At 44.4% G+C, this 21,043-nt stretch overlaps 1 protein-coding gene across 3 annotated transcripts in view; it reads right to left on the bottom strand.

Annotated features, from left to right (window-relative positions):
• Positions 1-2,506: 2,506 nt before the first annotated feature.
• Positions 2,507-21,043, bottom strand: part of LOC147697094 (inosine-uridine preferring nucleoside hydrolase-like) — an 82,772-nt gene continuing 64,235 nt past the window's right edge. For all 3 annotated transcript variants that reach the window (XM_086934170.1, XM_086934172.1, XM_086934171.1), the window contains exons 4-6: positions 14,295-14,406; positions 9,078-9,214; positions 2,507-2,962 (exon numbers count right to left, since the gene is read on the bottom strand). In XM_086934170.1, coding sequence (XP_086790296.1) covers positions 2,651-2,962; positions 9,078-9,214; positions 14,295-14,406 — 561 coding nt within the window. In that variant the 3' untranslated portion in view covers positions 2,507-2,650. The remainder of the gene's footprint in view (positions 2,963-9,077; positions 9,215-14,294; positions 14,407-21,043) is intronic.

The following is a 21,043-nucleotide window of genomic DNA, read 5'->3' as shown; positions in this document are numbered from 1 at the left end:
ATCACTCTTGCCCAGCCTTTGAGTGCCGCCCTTGTTGAAAATAACGTCGTTGGGTCCTTCTGACCCAGAAGCCGGGCGTGGTGCCCGATGGCGGACAAGTGCCCGGCCATCCATAAGTGGCTCTTCCCTTCATCCTTCGCCCAGACCATGAATGCCTGCACTCTTTCCACTTGTCTCGAAGCCTCCCACTCCCATGGGCCCATGATTTCGCAGAATGTTTTTACACAAGTCTGGTATCTCCTCATAGTCCGAGGTGCCAAGGACATCTGGCCTAGTTCTCTGATGCGCTGCGCCACCGCAGCAGATGCCAAAGCCGAGCCGGGAAAGGCGTCATCTCTTCCCTCGCACTTGGCCAAGCCTCTCGAAACCGCTGCCAATGGAAACGTGAAAGTGCGTCAGCAGCCGTGTTTTGGACTCCCGGGATGTGCCTAGCCTTACATTCCACAATATTGTATAAACATACTTTGACCAGTTCTCTGAGTAAGCATAAAACAAGTGCACAAGCGGCGGGAGAAGGACGCAACCCTGATAGTCCCTGAGCGCCTGGGCCTAGCTTACCACCTTCCTGGCCGATCGTGGTCCCGGTCCGAGGCCACCAAAAGAAGCAGGGGCGGCTGCAGCTACAAGCTGGGCAAACGACGAGTTCACCCCCGGGGTGGCATGGTAAGCCGCAGGATTGTGCTTCCAGCAGGTGAAGGGGGCTGAAGCAAACAACAATGGAAGGTGAAGCCTGGCCGCCATTGCTATTTTTGGTGCGTAGAGCTGGCATTCTTTTAGTGGCCACAAGAAAGACAGGCCCAACGTGGAGCTGTACAATGCCACCTCCCATCTGTAGATGGATAAAGTCTCTACAGAAAAGGTGTTACTTAAGGTACCTGACAGGATATCTATGTGCCCTAGCCACCTCAATAAAGCAGTGATCTGGCACAGAAATTAGCTATGGCCAGTATTACCCACCCAGTCCAGCATATGTTCCTCAGAATGGGGGACGTATTTGACCTACAGTTGGAACCTGACATCATATAGCATATTTTGCATCTTCTAATACATTAGATTGTCTGTAGCATCATTTAAATATTGAAATGTCATAGTCTGATAATCTGTGTAATTTTTCTTGAAATATAGTTTCATATCCAATAGGTACATAAATCAGGGAATATTTATTGCTTAACTGGGAACCTAAGTAAACTTAGTGACTATGACTAACACCATCTATTGCAGTACCTATGATTAAACAATGTGTACGGATTTATATAGTCATCTACCCGTCCCCCTTTACATGGTTTGGAAAGTCCAGTTCCCAGGTGAAGTCCTGCACCTGAGGGCTTACTGCAATATGACATGTAAATGATACCAGGTCATTCTTGCTATTTCCCACGTCTTCCCTCTTGTAAGTGTACCATCTACTCATTGGTTGTGAAATCTCAGGATCGAGTCAACTAGTGAATGCACACCCATCCAAATTGCTGCTGTCCATGCTGCTTTTCCAACCTTCTTCATTCCTCCTGTCAATAAGCGTTTAACTTGGCTTACTGAAAAGGTGTCACGATCCATACGCATGATAGACACTACCACTATTTTGGGGCATGTCACTATCAGGTGCCATCCTTTCCTTCCACTCACAGTTCTCTCAGTTACATCCGGATTTCTGAGAGGGTGAATGAAGCCTGTAATCAGTTTGATTATGCTCTAACAGACGTGGATGGGAACATAGAACTATGTGATGAATCAGATATAATGTAATCCGATCTGTCTCCTGTTGGATAATGTTCCTTCTCCTGCTATTTATCTTTCCATGCCGCCCTGTATAACTGAGGTTTTGCATCTGTCTTTAGTGATTATTGATTGTTCATTTCTGGCCAATACAAATATCGTGCACACGCAGGTTTCATCCATCATGTTAATATTCTACCACAATATGGAGTTTTAAATATTGTCCTGCCAAAATATTGACTACCATAATATTGTGAGAGTAAGACTATATAGGTAAGTATAGATGTATCTCTATTTCAGAACTCTTTCTCATAGTATTTACCCCAAAGGCCCCTTAGGTCATCTACTTCTCATTTAGCAAAGATCCCTAAAATAAAGAAATCTAGATGGGGCGGCAGAAATTTTACCAATCTCGTCATTAAGCTATGGAATTCTCTCTCTTTACCCTTGAGATCCCAACATAGTCTTCCTTGTTTCAGAAAGTAACTAAAAACCTGGTTATTTCCACTATCAGCGATTTCATATTTTTTTGCTCCTTTCCTGCTGTTTCTAAAGACCCACTTCGGTATAAGAGAACTTCATAAACTCTCATTCATTCATTCATTCATTATCTCCACATCTAGGTACCTTAATAATATGTACTGTCAAGGAGTACATCTAATCTTACTCATTACCTTCACAATGTTCTGGTATATCATATTCTGGATGCAATTTATTGCAAGACCACATTTTGCCATTTGATATTGTGACACATTTCCATCATGTTCCTTCAGGTTGGATTTATGCAGTGCTCTTCAATTCTGGACCATTTTATTGAATATAAACACACTTTTAAGATAGATAAGAACATTGGGAAGCATTATTGCAACTACTGTTTGACAGGGGAGTTTGCTTGTAGTGTTTGCCCATGTCAATCGCCTCCCCTCACCAGCATTCGTTATTTCAGAGCAGCCATCATGAAATGTTCAAACTTCTCTAGATCACATTTCTTCATCAAGAACGCTTTATGTTTTTTCTTCAGTTGGTCCCTTACATCAAGGACCAGCATTCCCCGGGTAAATTCTCCCCGCAAATCCACATGCACGCCACACTCCAGGTACTCGGTGATGATGCTGTCATCAATAGCAGCAGCCATGGCATAAGAATCAAAGCACACAAAGCCTAAAGCACTCAGTTGTGCCTTAGTTATTATTCTTTTCATGAACTTGGCTTTCACACTATCTTGGTTTATCCAATTTTCAAAAAATTCCTGCAACAAGCAAAGGATAAAGAGGGTCATACATCGACTGGGTACCTACAGTTACTTTGTTTTCTGCAAATGCTTTGACATTTCACTGGCAATAAGTGATTTGCTTCAATTGTTCTTGATTTGAAATAGGCATGAAATGCACCTTTATCAGTCAGTCAGTCAGTCAAACAAGCTTTATTCAACATAGTCATAAAAGCATTACATATATAAATTTGTTATATAAGAATAGAGTTAGAATTTATACAGAAGTTTAAAACAGGGAATTCATTATAGTAATAATTAAAAATAATCAGGTTAAGATACATCAAGTATTCAGGTATAAAGTGCATTTTCAAAGACCTACCCCTTTACATTTTTGTTTCTAATAATCCAGGCCCATCCTAAATATTTCGCCACAGCTATATATATTACAGGGCTTGGGTTTGTACAGATGATTCTAGTAGCCACAATTCCACTCCGAGTGCCTTTATCAATAACTCCTCAAAGAACACATCAATGAACTATTCTGATTGTACATACAAAAGACAAAGCAATAACTACATAAAGTGTTACAGAAAAGATAATCGCCTGTGCACATGAAGTGGGATCTGGCCTCTTTAAAATGTAAAAAGCATAAGAGAAAGCAACTTTACAATTTAAAAAGCATAAGAGAATGCAACAAATGAGTTAGCGGGCTGTGGAAAGAAGCCAGCACTGAGTTACATCGAGCACTTATAACAGTTGGTCATGCTCACCATTCCAGCAGTGGCCTCAGTGTGCCTCGTGTGTTGCTTACATGTAACATGTACTCTTCCTTATTAATCACACTCAAATCAGCTAATCTGAATAGCTATTACAGATTACACAAAGTGTAAAAGATTTATAACAGTCCACATGACTATTGTGTGGCTAACAACAAACACAATTACCCTCACTTGAATTGGTGCAAAGAAATAATACAGAGTGTATTGCATCTAAATTGTAGACCAGGCTTAGGACTCCGAGGGTGAACCCTTGAAGATTGTGTGTACATCACAGTGAAAATCCATAGAGTAAATACGTGATTTTCTCATATACCTACCTCTGATGCTAAACTGGTTTGTACTGTTGTGTCTTTTTTGCTTAGAACCAAAGGGGCCTAATTAGCCAGAGTACTAGAATCTAAGAAACAAGCATTGGCAATGCAATAGGCCTGGCTTTAAAGGAATGTTATATGGCAATACAAAACATTACAAGTAAGTAGCATTGGAATGAATATGTATTTCTGTGGAAGCAAAGAACTGTAGAATTATATTGCTGTAGGTTAAAAAGCCAGGAGATAGCTGCACTCTCAAACTAGACATAAAACTCCATGTAGGTTAAGGACTGCCCTCTTCCCATTTATGTTGCTAAAAGAGAAAAGCAACATAAATTACGTAGTTATCTAAGACACTAAACAGCATTCCAATGTCATGTGTGTGTCCCTGAAAGTCCTAGCTGACACCACTGGAAAAATAAACAAAATGATCACAACTGCGTGGAGGGCAAGCCCATTTTTATGGAAGAACACAAATTCTGCCCAATCAGAACATGTACTTCTGGCTCACAAAATGTGGGCGGAGTCAAAGCCCCTCTCTAGTAATGCTCAGAACAATATCTGGTGACAGCTGTGCTGTCAAGCCAGACCCAAAAACGGGAGGGCACTTGAATCTTTAGGTTGAATGCCTATCAGACGAGTAGTTCTATGACTCTTTCACATCCTTGTGTGACTATTCATTTTGTTTTTGTTTGCAATTGGGTACGATTCTTTTTGTAGCGGAATGCGGTTCAAAAAGGCCGTACAATTCTTTACGTAACAAAGTGAGACTCAGACAGCTGACACGCGTTTCCCTCCGTCTGGGTCATTTGGCCTGGAGTTTCTGGAGGCTGTCAAACAGTCTCTAAATATTTTTCATATTGGGGTTAATCTAGTGGTTCAGTACCTATTTCGTGGATTCTCCGTTGAAGTAAAGTGAAGAGCTATATCATGCATTTACTATGTGGCACAAGTATGTGGATAATCATAAATTCAAAGGTCTTTACTTACTATGGAGTCGTAAAATCCAGACTCAAATTAACAGAGCATACCTGGCACAGTGGGCAACTGACGGGTCCATGACACTTGTGGGCACCTGGCATTTATTGCCATGTACGCCATACCGAACCGAGGAAGGCTTTTATGGGACAAGTGAATTTAAAGCACAAGCTTATAACTACTATGTTACTTCTGGTTTGAATATATATATATATATATATATATATATATATACATATATATATATACATATATATATATATATATATATATATATATATATATATATATATATATATATACCGAAAACACATTTTCATTTTCACATTAATGTGCATCCGAAATGGAGACCAGAAACGTGCACATTAACATGTACCACTTGATCACAGTGATCTAATCAATCATTGCCTCATTTGACACTGCTGCTAGTGGTTTGCTACCATGGCCCATCACAAACTGAAAATGATCAGGAAGATTCGCCCCTTTCTTCCGGATGCAGCAATTAAAACATTGGTTAGTGCTTTAGTTCTGTCATCGTTAGACTATTGTAATGGTCTATTTCTCAATGCCCAGGTCAGGGTCACAAAAAAGTTACAGTCCATACAGAACGCGGCTGCACGACTGCTTTCTGGAACCTCTAAGTTCAACCCTATATCGGATACGATAAGGCAGTTTCACTGGCTACCGATCCAAAACAGAATAAAGTTTAAGTCCTTGTGTATAGTCTACAAGGCACTTAACAACCAACGGCCGCACTCTCTTAAAGACCAACTGACACCTTACATACCTCGTAGACAGCTACGCTCCTCTACCTTACACCAATTAGTAATCCCACGAACAAAAACAGTGTCTTGGGGTGACCGCCGCTTTTCAGTGGCGGCACCCAAACTCTGGAATCCCCTCCCAATACATCAGGATGAGTCCCTCACTCTACCAGTTCCGAAAACTTTTAAAGACATGGCTCTTTAATCAATGAGTCGGTGATTACAAGTAGGAAACAGATGAATTTTAGCGCCGAGACGCCTGCGGGTATTTGCTGCGCTCTATAAATGCCAAAAATAAAATAATAAATAAATAAAATAAACCCCGGTTAAAGTTAACTCGAGCCTCAGCATCACAAAATGGATGCTGCCACCACAGACACAAGTCTGACCTCCTGCTGCTGGGAGTCCTTCCAGCGAGGAGAGCTTGGACAAAGGGTTTCCTGTCAGGGGCGGTGCTAGCACCATCCCAGACAGGGCTTTGTGTATCCCAGGTAGGCAGGGCTCAGGAGGAAGGTGACTGCAAGTGGCACCCCGGTGCTCACTATGCATCTGCCGGTTTGAACCAGTTCCAGGGGCACACCAGCCCCTGAGCTGGGGAAAGTCCGGGCAGGGGAGAGGGGTGTAACCACCCCCCTTCCTGGTCCCACCCATGGGCAGGACCTAGTCGCGTGCCAGCCCCTTTCTTTAGAATAAAGGTAGGAGCGGGGACCCTTCCAAACTAGATCATCTTTGAATCCTGAAACTACTTTCCACGAAAGGAACTCAAGACGTCTTCTCAAGATTTCTCCCTTGTGACTAAGGAGTAGTCACCCTGCATCAGCAGGCACCAACTAAGTATCTTGCGGTTTGCTGCACGTCCTTCCTCCGGAACCAGACCGACCAGCACGACGAGACCAGGACTCCCTGCCATCTCTGACCTCTACCTGCCTCTACAGCACAGCTGAGAACCGTGGGTGCGACGAGACCAGAGGAACCGGCGACCATCAGAACCAGCACGACACTGATCCAGCACGACCGCCGAGGGACCCTCGAGTGGGTGCACTGGCGTAAGAGAAGCTCCAACCCCAAGCAGCACGAGCACCGAAGACCAGCCCCCCAGCATCCACCAGATCTGCGTGGGGCCCTTTTTCTTCTGCGTTGCTTGCCACGTTGTCCGGTCACTTGCCCGTTGGCTAGTGACCCTCCAGACGACGTCCTACGTTGTTTCCCCGCTGATCTAGTTCCTCTAGACTAGCCCTTGTCTCCTCTTGAAGGGGAACTTCCTCGGACCCTCCTGGTCCACTCCAGACGCCATTTTGTGTCACCACGTGGGCTTGCCGTAGCCAAGGCTTGTTGCCTCCTTCAACGGATCCAGCATCGCCAGCAGCAGACATCCGACGTGGGACAGCTCGCAGACCTCCAGCCTGGTCGACATCAGCGCCCTGGTCCGTGCAGCAGCAGAATCCAGTGTCACCTCTTCACCTGGCTGAGTGACCTTGTCCGGTGCCATCCTGGTGCCCACCTAATCACTGGCTAGTGATTCAGAACTCGGTCCCCTCTGCTTACAGGTATCCTTCTTCACTGATCCGTCCCTGGATCAGCCCGGAACATCTTCACTGGTCGCCTGCCAACAACTTTTACTTCAGGCTCCTGGTTAGTCAACGAGGATTCCCGACGTCACTTGAACCCTATGCAGCCGCAGCCCCTGGGCTAGGTAAACCGAGTACCACGGTGCTCCAGCGTAGAACCACTCTCTAAGTGTCTAGATCCACTTTCGTTTTTGACCTACCTAGTCGGGTTCGCCCGAGAACACTAACTTTGCATTTGCTAGCATCCATAGACTTTGTCCCGCATTGCGCGTGAGAGTTTCCACTCTGCACCCGGCGCCCCTAGGCCTCCTGCTTCTAATCTAAGGGTTCAGCATCGTAGGCCTAGCGATTCTAAAGTCTCTGAGAACTGTTACTTACCTGCTAGTGATTCGCATTCCACTTCCATGGTATATGGTTTTTCGTGCCCCTCGGGCATTTGAGTAAATTGTGCGACTTTCAGTATTTCTTTAAGAGTTTTGTATTGTGCTTAGCACCCTGTCCTCATAAAGAGTCCAGGGTTGTTGTGTTATAAATAAATATCCTTTTATTTTCATAACAACTTGTGTGGTGTCCTTTCACTTGGTGTTCAAGGGGTATATGTGATGGTATAACAGCTGGCTTAACACGCCCTCTAGAGTTTAGCCTAAAGACTGCTCTTGCCCATGCTACTAGGATAGCTGGTCTATAAGGTTGACTTACAACCAATCATCAATAAGGGTTGTTTGGACTGATACATAGTGATCACTAGAATAGTGAGCACTGCATATCAGGCCAACTTCTCACACTGATCATCAAGCGTTACCGACCCTATTTGGAAATACAAAGGCAAAAATTCCTCCTTGCATTGAACGATGGGTACCACAGTTACAGGAGCAAGCTAATACCATTATGCACTGTCCAGGGAAGGATCAGAACCCTGCTAACTACTTTTCCAGAGTGCCCATACAGGGTTACGGTTACTCCATCCAAGGCGGCTGTGCCTAGATCAACTTCATTGTAAAATCCAATGCACCAGCTGTCATTTTGTTACCCCAGATAATTACTGCCACAATAGTGACATGTTAAAGCGGAAAGATATAATTGCACATCAGTCATGGGACCAACATACCGCTCATCTGTGATGGTGAATTTCAAAAGTACAAAAATGTAAAGGATGAACTATCCATAACTCAGGAAGGAGTTATATTGTCAGGGTCGAGAATCCTCATACTAGAGAGTCTGAGACAGAAAATATTTGAGATAGCCTATGAAGGACAACATGGAATTGTTGCCACAAAACGATCTCTCCAAGACAGAGTTTAGTTTCCTTACATTGATGATAGGGTTTAAAAGTAATTAAAGGCATGTCATTTATGCAAATGCCTTTCTACAAAAACTATTAATCACACCTTGAACATATCAGACCTCCCGAAGCATCATGGGAGAGAATAGGCACTGACATTGTTGGTCCACTTGACAATGGACATTATCTATTGGTGATTACTGACCTACATGTGTGAATGATATTGATTAGTGTTCTTCAAACAATCTACCGTCATTATACAGTTTCTAAAAAGCTCTTTGGAATCTTTGCAAATCCCTGGAAAGCTGGATATTCGCTCCTAATGTAGGATGAAATCTTCAAGAGGAAATGTCAGATTTTTTCCACCATTGCAATTGTGATCAGGACCTTAAAATGCAGGTAACCCAACATAACAGTGGTAGGCTAATGCAAGCACGATCAACAGTTAGATCGATATCCACGTTCTTACCTTACTCAGGGCGTGTTTATAAGCAAAGTCCATAGCAGCGATGTACGTGGGGCATGTGAATTCATTCAGTACTATCTGGGCTGCTTCCGGATCTAAACAGAAGTTAAACTCTGCACAGACAGTTTTGTTGCCTCTTCCTGTTATGGAAAAACAAACATTATTTTGTAGTCATTAGAGCAATTCCTACATAGGATTAGTGTATACATTTTATGGGATGATCTATTTATTTATTTATTCTTTTACTCATTTGTAGGGTGCAACGAATCATTTCCGGGGGGATCTCTCGGCCTGAGAGAGGAACGCCCAAATGCAGTAGGAACCATTTAAAACATTCATACTTTCCAATACTGTGCCCTTGCGGTCTGGCATTACAGCTCAGCTATATACTAGTACTACTGCTTCAAATATATAAAGAGTACACTTTGGGTCAGCTCTTTCAGACAATGCTCTGAGACGTTTGATCAGCATGGCAAAGTCCCATCTAAGCTCTATGCAGAGGATTCTCTTCGTAGGGACTATTTGCCATTTCCAGTGTAGCAGCAAGGCCAGGACATTCAGGAAATGTTCCCAAGGTTTCTTGTTCACTCCTGGGTCTCAGTAAGGATGGTTCTGAGGCTTCTTGGGCTCCTGGCCTAATGCATATTCCTTGTTGCATACACCAGAATCCACATGTTAATCTTACAATAAAACCTAAGGTTTCAAGCAGGGTTCGGTGGGGTCCTCTATTCTGTGCCTGGATGCACAATGTCTCTGGAGGTGGCCAGCAGAAAATATTTTTGGTAGTCATCCGCCTAGTGGGTCCTTGAATGCTAGACTGGATGATCTAAACAGGCTTCAGTGATTGGCCGTGAGTTGGGTCTCCCTTCAGAGGTGGTACAGGGCATTTTCAGACTGTAAGGTATGACCTGGCTAAATCTGTTTGCCACTGTTGAGCACGTGCAATGCCAAAGCTTCTGTGCACTAGTGTTTCTTCCAATAAGGTCAATGGCAGACACATTCCATCTGCAATGGGACTGAGGACTCCTGTACATGTTCTTGTCATACCTCTCCTGCCTTGAGTTCTGAGGAGAGTCAGAACAGACCAGACCATCATCATCTCAATAGCCCTGGACCAGGAGACTGTTGTACCCAGAGATCCTAAGTCTGAATATTTGCCCTTCAATCTGGCTCCCACTTCAAAATAACCTTCTTTCTCAGCAAAAGGAGAGGGTTCTACACTCAGATCTCCACAATCTACAATTCTGTGCATGGATATTGAGTGGCAACAGTTCACCTACAACCTGAAGTAGTAGATATTATTCTTGCAGCCAGATGCCCATCCACAAAGTCCAGCTGCTGTGGATTCTAAGAAGGGTATGTGGCCAGGTGTGGGGCCAGTATTCTTGACACTCTGCAAGGAACACATTCTGATGTATTGTTTGTTTTGTTGTTGGCCCTGCAGTGGGTACAGATAAGGGTTACTAGTGGCCCTTTCAGCCTTTTTATGCTTGCCTGATCAGCCCTCTTCATTTAAATCTTTATTGGATGAATTTTCTGAAGGGCCTACCGCATTTGTCTCCTCAAAGGTCATTTGCCATGCCGTAGTGGGACCTGAATCTAATCCTGAATGTGTTATGTGCACAGCTTTAAGTCTAGGCGCAATTGTTCACTGTGGCTCCTGACAATCAAGGTAGTCTTTCCTATCACCATTACGTCTGTACACTGCATGAGTCACCCACAGGCACTCTCTGTGCAATCTCCCGACACCACTTACTTACCAGACAAATTAGTACTTGGAACGTGGGCTTCCTTCCTGCCAAAGGTGTTATCACCCTTTCATGTCATCCATCGATTACCCTGGCAACATTTTGTTGCTCTGCCAGAGTGGACCAAGAAAGGCAACATGGTGCAAAAGAGAACTCTGTCAAGGTGCATAGTCCTCTGCATTAACATCTGCTATGTGCTAGCTAAAAATAAACCTTCAGAAGGGATGTGGGGTCATTCTGCCGGGGCCAAGGTCACTACAATTGCACTTGCATGTAGTGGCCAGTTCTGATATCTGCCATGCCGAAATATGAACACCAGTGCACATATTCACCAAACACTACTGCTTTGACAGTCATGTCCAAAGGGGGGCAGTTAGCTTGCTCAGTCCCGCAAGACTTTCTAACCTGTGTATCCATCAGAAAAACAAGTTACTTACCTTCAGTAATGCTTTTTCTGGAGGGTACTCTCTCTAACTGGAGATTCCTCTCTGCCCTCCCACCTGCCCATTCTGTACATCGTATTAAGGTTCCAAGTTAAATTTTGGCACAATATCGTTTGCCATTTGTTTGAAGTGCTCTGCATCCGAAGACAAGAAAGGAGAACGATTAAGAAACTGGCAGCACAGGGGTGAAGATTATATGCGGCTCCGCTACTTCACTTCCCGAGTGGTATGAAGTCACTGTGGAGCCTACGGGCACATGCAGAGCACTGCTGAAAAATCTCTGGATACACTCTGGCTCCTGGGAACATCCTAAACATGAGGAATCTGGAGTTAGAGAGACCTCCCAGAAAAAGCATCACCAAAGTTAAGTAACTAGTTCATCTTATTTTTCCTCCTCTTTACATCCCAGTCCACCTCTCCTCACCCACTTCCCACTTTTGTTTCATTTCCTACATACATTTTGAAGTAATAACATGTGCAGGGCTAATCTTATAATACAGTTCAAATAGATCAGAACCCCTGGAATTCTGCAAATAGGAGAACAAATTATTCACCAGATTTGGCTGAATTATTTAGCAAAGAAAAGCAAATAATGCCTTCTCTTCAGAAGACTACTCAAGAATTGGCTCCTCCCCAAATAGCCACCATACTCAAACATAAATATACAGCATATCCTTTTGCATATAAGCATTTATTTGGACTACAGATGTGTACCTACATATGTGTATTGATTTGAATAAACGTGTATAATAATTATGTTTTTAAAGATATTGATATTCATTAGTTCTGATTAACAAATGTACATATTAATGATAGTTGCATTATTCTTTGTTTAACACGTATATAAGTGACTGCATATATAAGTAAATCCTTTATCATAACTATTTATCTACAGCTGCTTCACTATTGAATGAAAAAGGTACAGTAAAACTTGAAAGTCTGAGTTTATTCAATGCAACTTTAATCTACATATATTCCCTTCCTTATACATATATACCTTCCACGTACTTATGTATCTTTACATTCATTACTTTGCTTTTAATTCAGCATATCGAATGCACTACCCTATATCTCACTCTATAGCTCTGGCAATATATCCTCTACTTCCACTCTGACTCATCTCAAACCTCATTCTACTACTCTTTCCAATACACTACCCTATTTCTCACCCTATACCTCTACGATTGACTGGGAAGGACTGGGTGGCGAAGAGATACCTAGTATGGGGCAATTGGTAAGCCTCCAGGGTAATCCGTAGCAGTATTAAGCTGCCTTGCCACTAAAGCCTGGAACAACCTGCCCAAAAATCTGAGACAACAAACCCAGGAAAAACCTTTCAGAAAACTCCCAAAGACCTGGATTTTTAACCTTTCCGACGACTACACTAAAGCAGCCATCTAATCTCATACCGTCACCATGACTGTCCTACCAGGAATTTCAGCGCCAAGATGCTCCCTCCGGAGCGAACGCCGCGCTTTAGAAATACCCCCACAAATATCACAAATATCACTTGAGTAATCCTTCGTGAAGTGAAGAGACGGCCTGTGTCCGGCCACCTCAGTCAATGTACGCCTTTATCTGGAGTGAGGACTTAAGGGCACTGGCCCTAGACCATAGGCCTCAACTGTGGACTATATGTCCTTCTACACGAAACCCTAGTGACTTTATTCATTGCTGGTACCCACATACGGATTTGTGAATCTGGCTACCATATATTGCCCTGAAGAAGCCTTTGTGAAGGGTGAAACGCGTTGGATGTTCTCCACATGTACAAAAAGGACTTTTGAAAAGTAAAAGACTTGCAATCAACATCTGACGACTTAACTTTATGTTGTGTACACTATAATCTGTTGATTTTGTGTGTTGTCTCATCACCTTTTTCTGATTATAACATTCACTGTTGGGTTTGCTACCGAAAATACATCAATTGGGTCAATCTCCTGCCTTCCGCCTTACAGACTGCTAAATTTACCCACAGGAAGAGGGCACTATATAAGTAATCACACTTAGCCAGTGCTTAGTTTGTAAAATAATAAATGCAGGGTCCAAAGTTCAGCTTAGAAGACCGAGGCCAGGGCTATCAAATGCCACTTTTGTCTAATACCAAGGATGTGTAGTCTTGATTTCACCTTGTGCCTCTTTCAACCACCGACAGACACTCCCTGTCCCTTTATCTCACTCTTGCAGGTTCTTTGTAATCCCTGCTCTCTCTCTTTGACGTTCCGTTTTCCTCTTCCTCTATTTTGTGTTTTTCTCTCTTTTGTTCTGGGTCAAAGTCTGATGAGGAAAAATAATTGCCAGTCCTCAAAAATAAATGCTGGTGGCCCCACCTGCAATCACTGTCTCAAATTAAACACTACATTCAGCATGCAGAATTGCCTGCTAAACTGATGTAATTCAACGTCATAATGCAATAAAAAAAACAACACACTGCTCAATTTTTAGGATTTGCCTGTACAGCGCTTGCGCTGTGCTTGAGAAATCTATTGTTTTAATATAAACCTAAAAGGGACATACATCCATCCTCCTCTCTTTACAGGCTTCTCATTGGTTTCTGTGCATGCTACTTACTTTTCCTCCATTTAATATTGGTTGTAGCATACTTTCCTGCATTGACCAATGCTTGTTCCTCATCTGCTTCTTCTACCAGGTCTCCGTAGCCAAAATACTGTTTACATCCGCCTTGCTGGAACTATTTGTTTATAAAGTTTTGCCTCTTTATGTTTTTTACTCTTGCAGCATATTCATATATTAAATCATCAGAGAGATTAGGTGATTTGCATAGAATCACAGGATGTTGACTCACCGAGACTTGAACCAGGATCCCCATCTATCGAGTCAGTAGCTCGCCACACCATCACCACTCCTGTGTTATTTGTCAGGGAGCTCTTTCCTTCTCCCAAATGATGATTGATAAAAACAGCACTTTATTCATCACATAGGTAAAATTGATGCATGACCAATGCTTGTTCTCACTGCAATATTGTGCCCCTTTGACTGACAGGAGTGATAGATGCCCCGCCAGTTACCTTCCAAATTTCCTCCCATGATGTACAAATTCTTTAACTTCTTGGGTAGGTCCCGATCCAATTTCACTGCCAAAGCCAGGTTAGTTAGTGGTGCTGTTGCTACCAATGAGATCTTAGGAAAAGCAGATGCAACACAGTTAGTGTACATACATGCATACAAGTAAAATGAAGCTAGGGTCCAGTTTTACAGCCAAATCCAGGCTAGTTAGTGTCTCAGTAGCTACTCAAGGAAATATAGGTAACAGTGCTTAACCATGAACGTAAATTTAAGCCCTTAGCACATCCGTGGTATGTCAGCCATTTTAAGACACCCAACATTTCAAGCAATATTATGTTGGTACTATTTAACTCTTGTATTGGACACCATTTTGGGTGTTAGCATAGTGTGAAATCTACAGCTCACAACTTCACAGCTCTAGCTGTAAGACGAGAGTTAGGGTGCACATGCATATAAATACACAAAACTGTGACATGCAAAAATAATAAACACAGAGGGCGCCGTTGAAGAATAAACTGCATTCCAGTGTATGTTAAATTATCCATATGGACCTGGTGTTGATCAGGTCATAGGTCGAAGCAAGAAGCAAGCACGGCTGTTGAGTACCTATGTTGGACACCAGAGCATTGCTGGGAGAGACTGATAGGGGTTTGTGCCTTATATCCTTGTGTACCAGTCGAGGTATTTTGAGTCTAACCTTCTGCCTTATACTCAATGAGTGTGATGATTTTAGTGTAAGGTATATATATATATATGGTCTCCATGTACTAAACTCAAAAGGATTCTGGGTGGCTTCTGAGTGGCTTGTAATTTATGTTACCGATTCGCCTAGGAATTCATCACACCGATCACTGCTGCATCCATATTAGTCATCAAAGTCTGGCATTGCTGTGGAGAGCACAACCAGCATTCCTTGAGTTAGACAAAGGTATGGATACATGTTCTTATGTGTGTGGGACAAGACAGAACCAAATTGCACTTACAAATTATTGGGATTTTCTGAATTGGTGGGAATCTAAACAATATGCTTGTTTCACAAATGTGAGATTTTTTAAATCTCTTAAACGTCTAGTGTCGCAACTGTTTTTTGTGAGTGCAGTCCTGAATAGTAACATGCATGTCTTAGTCGCAACCAGTTTTATTTAAAAAAGTTGGCTGGTTGTCAAACTGCTGCCAGACTTACTAAGGCTGAACTACAATCTCATTTTCAATACTGTGCCAAATGAGTGCTTTGTAGTTCAACCATTTCCACTTATAAATCCAAACATGTGAAAGTCAACGATTTGAACAGTAAATATGAAAGAAAAGTAACATATAGGAACACTCAGACCCTCATAATGCTTGCTGTGTTAAAACTACAAGGGTAATTCTGCACCTGGAATTACTGTCACCACCGGGTAAGGTCATTCCAGGAAGCAGAATGACCACACTCATACAGAATTATAATGGAAAGCTGTGTTTATGAATCATATATCAGTGGCAATTCCTCAGTTTCTCTCCCTTTTCCTCAGACCTTTTACCAGGTTTTTCCTGCGGTAATGTCTGTGATGGAAAAGCCTGATGGTACAGTTTTCCTGTTACAATTGAATTTTTGATTTAGATAAAAACTATTACTTTATCCCAAAATCAGAACTACAACTGAAACCCTAACGAAAGCAGTTGGGTTTTACTAATAATAATGTTGATTGAATCAATCTTAGAGATGTTGTAGTACATTTAGAGCTTTGGATAAGGCTATTATCAATTTAGTTTTAGTTTTCAAGAAAAATGATTTAGGGCCTGGTTTAGAGTTTGGCAGACACAGGACTCCATTACAAACTCAACAGAGTACCCTGCTCGCCAAACTGTTAGTTCCTGCTTCTCATTTAGAGGTGGGCCAACCGAAAGCTTTCCTTCGACGGAGCCCCCACAGGCTCTTTCACCGGAAAACTTCCTCCAACAGCCCAATGGAGTAGGGGTGAATGTAGGAAGGGCATTACACTGCCCACCATTTTGTTTTCTTCAAAATGTCTTTATTTACATTTTGCAAATGTTACGGCATATACAAATGCAGAAAATTAAACCTTCAGGATATGGCCTGACACACAACGAAGAATAATCAAACAAAACTGCAGCATAGTAACGTCTTGTCCCCTCCAAATGTGAACTGCTTCTCAGTAGCAAACAATAAGCTGACCTGAATGGGCCGGGATCAGGGTATGAGTCGGGGGTCCACGCGGGTGGGCGGCGTCCCCCCACTTCTTTCATAGAGTGGATGCCGTCCACCCTGCCAAGAAGTTGGGCCCCACTAAAAAGGTTGCTGAATTCGTCCCGGTATAATTTCCAAACACCGGCACATATTCAGCAGTGCCTGCACATTGTTGCTTTTCACTTTGTTCAGTCTCTGTTTATGAGACTTGCATGCACTGTTAGAATTTCAGATGTGTTGATCTTTCCCAGTATTTGCACAAAATAAATTGCATTTATATACACTTATTACCCTTGAGGAGGCGTTGTAATAATTTAAATATCACGAGTTCTTTTAAAGCTCTACAGCTATAGAAAGCTTAACGCTGACAAAAGGTAACATTATTTTATATGTAGCGTACAAAAGTGTGAATCTTCTGCCTAAATCAGGAGGGTTTGCAAGTATACTCGAAATGTGCTCAAATGTACTCATGTTACACCTCCTAAACATATATGCGAGGGCTTAAGATCTGATATTACTCCTTGTGATGCCAGTTCCTGTGACGTCACGCGATGTGATGTCACGCGCCGTGATGTCACGTGCTGCGATGCCACTTGCATACTGATTAACTAGGTTAGTCCCCCCACTTCTTTTTTTAGGACTTGTGCCCTGGCCGGGATGACTCATCTGAACCACATCCAATTTGCAGGGTGGGGGCCGCAAGTATCCTTTTTGATATTACAATGTCAAATCAAGCTTGACAGGTCAGCTGGGTTGACATATAATACATTGAGGTGTACTTAAAAGGCAGAGAACAGGATGGCAAGACAATACTTGTGTATCCACTATTTGGTTGCTGATGAACCCAGCTTTGCCCTACCAGACTTCTGTCTTTGGGTTTTACATACAGCACTAGGGCACACTTGAAAGAAAGAAAACAGGGTTCCAAAACAATGCTTCTGTATCCATTGCCTGGTTGCTGGAACACCCTACTTTTGTTCTACCAGACTTCTGTCTTTGGCTTTATTGTGGGTACAGTGGCAGTCTCAAACTGGATTTTAGTATTATATGTGGGAGGTCACTATGATTACCATAGTACACTGCCCACACCCACCCTGAGCCCTCAGAGTTCAAGTTCAGTGTGGCTGAAGGATTTCCCCATTTTAAAAATGCTCAAAGTTGGTAGGGTTGATCCTGAGAACTTCTACACCATTGGCTAGGGTGGGCCCAGGAGTCCCTTTGTCCCACTAGCTTGAGCGAGAAATACATGTGGAACCTCCAGGCACCCACTTTAGACTACTCCTGGAAGAGAGGAAGATCACAAGAGGAGTGAACCTGCTGTCAGCAACCTGAGGAGAGCCACTGAAGGACTGGACAAGCTCTTTTTTGTACCCAGACAAAGAAATGGACTCCAAGGGTCATAAGGCTGACCTCCTGTTCAAGCTACAGAGATACAACAAGCTACAAGAGGCCTTTCTTGCAATTGCCCAGCTGACTAGTGGCACCTGGAAATGAACTGGACCATGCTATTGGCCTCTACCCGACACCCTGTGAGTCTCTAAGAGCCTCCCCTGAGCCATGAGGGGCTTTAGAAGAGTACTCCTGTGGTTGTTTGAGACTTAAAGGACTAAAGTCAGAAGGCAATCCTTCGACCAGAACAAACCTGGTAGTTTGACCCGTCCTCTTTCGTGGTCAGTGTCAAATTGTGCCTTGGTCCCTATCTACTGTTACCATTGCCTATCATTGGCCCTTTATACTTCTATGGGCTATTCCTAGTTAAAGCTTTAGAAACTCATAACAAAACAGGTGATGGACCGAATGTGGATCAATGTCACACATTCACCCCAGTCCAAGGATCTGGGCCCAAATCCATCGTTTTTTTGCACTCCACTCCACCCTGGGTTAGACAATGGCGATATGCAAATCAGCTCTGACCCTGTGCCCCATGGGAACAGTCCAGTCCGAACTACAAAAGCCATGTCCTTCCCAGAACGGAATCAAGCATCCGAGGACCGGACCGGTTTCGAGGTAACACCTCTCATCAGCCCGGCTAGCTTGACTCCAGTGGTGTGGAGTGCCTGGGACCCACGTCTGGGCATCCCCAGCGCACTTATGGCGGCAATTGCAAACAAAACAGGTGATGGACCGAATGTGGATCAATGTCACACATTCACCCCAGTCCAAGGATCTGGGCCCAAATCCATCGTTTTTTGCACTCCACACCACCCTGGGATAGACAATGGCGATATGCAAATCAGCTCTGACCCTGTGCCCCATGGGAACAGTCCAGTCCGAACTACAAAAGCCATGTCCTTCCCAGAACGGAATCAAGCATCCGAGGACCGGACCGGTTTCGAGGTAACACCTCTCATCAGCCCGGCTAGCTTGACTCCAGTGGTGTGGAGTGCCTGGGACCCACGTCTGGGCATCCCCAGCGCACTTATGGCGGCAATTGCAAACAAAACAGGTGATGGACCGAATGTGGATCAATGTCACACATTCACCCCAGTCCAAGGATCTGGGCCCAAATCCATCGTTTTTTTTGCACTCCACACCACCCTGGGTTAGACAATGGCGATATGCAAATCAGCTCTGACCCTGTGCCCCATGGGAACAGTCCAGTCCGAACTACAAAAGCCATGTCCTTCCCAGAACGGAATCAAGCATCCGAGGACCGGACCGGTTTCGAGGTAACACCTCTCATCAGCCCGGCTAGCTTGACTCCAGTGGTGTGGAGTGCCTGGGACCCACGTCTGGGCATCCCCAGCGCACTTATGGCGGCAATTGCAAACAAAACAGGTGATGGACCGAATGTGGATCAATGTCACACATTCACCCCAGTCCAAGGATCTGGGCCCAAATCCATCGTTTTTTTGCACTCCACACCACCCTGGGTTAGACAATGGCGATATGCAAATCAGCTCTGACCCTGTGCCCCATGGGAACAGTCCAGTCCGAACTACAAAAGCCATGTCCTTCCCAGAACGGAATCAAGCATCCGAGGACCGGACAGGTTTCGAGGTAACACCTCTCATCAGCCCGGCTAGCTTGACTCCAGTGGTGTGGAGTGCCTGGGACCCACGTCTGGGCATCCCCAGCGCACTTATGGCGGCAATTGCAAACAAAACAGGTGATGGACCGAATGTGGATCAATGTCACACATACACCCCAGTCCAAGGATCTGGGCCCAAATCCATCGTTTTTTTGCACTCCACACCACCCTGGGTTAGACAATGGCGATATGCAAATCAGCTCTGACCCTGTGCTCCATGGGAACAGTCCAGTCCGAACTACAAAAGCCATGTCCTTCCCAGAACTGAATCAAGCATCCGAGGACCGGACCGGTTTCGAGGTAACACCTCTCATCAGCCCGGCTAGCTTGACTCCAGTGGTGTGGAGTGCCTGGGACCCACGTCTGGGCATCCCCAGCGCACTTATGGCGGCAATTGCAAACAAAACAGGTGATGGACCGAATGTGGATCAATGTCACACATTCACCCCACCCCAGTCCAAGGATCTGGGCCCAAATCCATCGTTTTTTTGCACTCCACACCACCCTGGGTTAGACAATGGCGATATGCAAATCAGCTCTGACCCTGTGCCCCATGGGAACAGTCCAGTCCGAACTACAAAAGCCATGTCCTTCCCAGAACAGAATCAAGCATCCGAGGACCGGACCGGTTTCGAGGTAACACCTCTCATCAGCCTGGCTAGCTTGACTCCAGTGGTGTGGAGTGCCTGGGACCCACGTCTGGGCATCCCCAGCGCACTTATGGCGGCAATTGCAAACAAAACAGGTGATGGACCGAATGTGGATCAATGTCACACATTCACCCCAGTCCAAGGATCTGGGCCCAAATCCATCGTTTTTTTGCACTCCACACCACCCTGGGTTAGACAATGGCGATATGCAAATCAGCTCTGACCCTGTGCCCCATGGGAACAGTCCAGTCCGAACTACAAAAGCCATGTCCTTCCCAGAACGGAATCAAGCATCCGAGGACCGGACCGGTTTCGAGGTAACACCTCTCATCAGCCCGGCTAGCTTGACTCCAGTGGTGTGGAGTGCCTGGGACCCACGTCTGGGCATCCTCAGCGCACTTATGGCGGCAATTGCAAACAAAACAGGTGATGGACCGAATGTGGATCAATGTCACACATTCACCCCAGTCCTAGGATCTGGGTGGTGTGGAGTGCAAAAAAACGATGGATTTGGGCCCAGATCCTTGGACTGGGGTGAATGTGTGACATTGATCCACATTCGGTCCATCACCTGTTTTGTTTGCAATTGCCGCCATAAGTGCGCTGGGGATGCCCAGACGTGGGTCCCAGGCACTCCACACCACTGGAGTCAAGCTAGCCGGGCTGATGAGAGGTGTTACCTCGAAACCGGTCCGGTCCTCGGATGCTTGATTCCGTTCTGGGAAGGACATGGCTTTTGTAGTTCGGACTGGACTGTTCCCATGGGGCACATGGTCAGAGCTGATTTGCATATCGCCATTGTCTAACCCAGGGTGGTGTGGAGTGCAAAAAAACGATGGATTTGGGCCCAGATCCTTGGACTGGGGTGAATGTGTGACATTG

This window comes from Lissotriton vulgaris, chromosome 8, assembly GCF_964263255.1.
Source record: "Lissotriton vulgaris chromosome 8, aLisVul1.2, whole genome shotgun sequence".
Classification (NCBI taxonomy): Eukaryota; Metazoa; Chordata; class Amphibia; order Caudata; family Salamandridae; genus Lissotriton; species Lissotriton vulgaris.
This window is presented reverse-complemented; position numbering and strand designations above follow the sequence as displayed.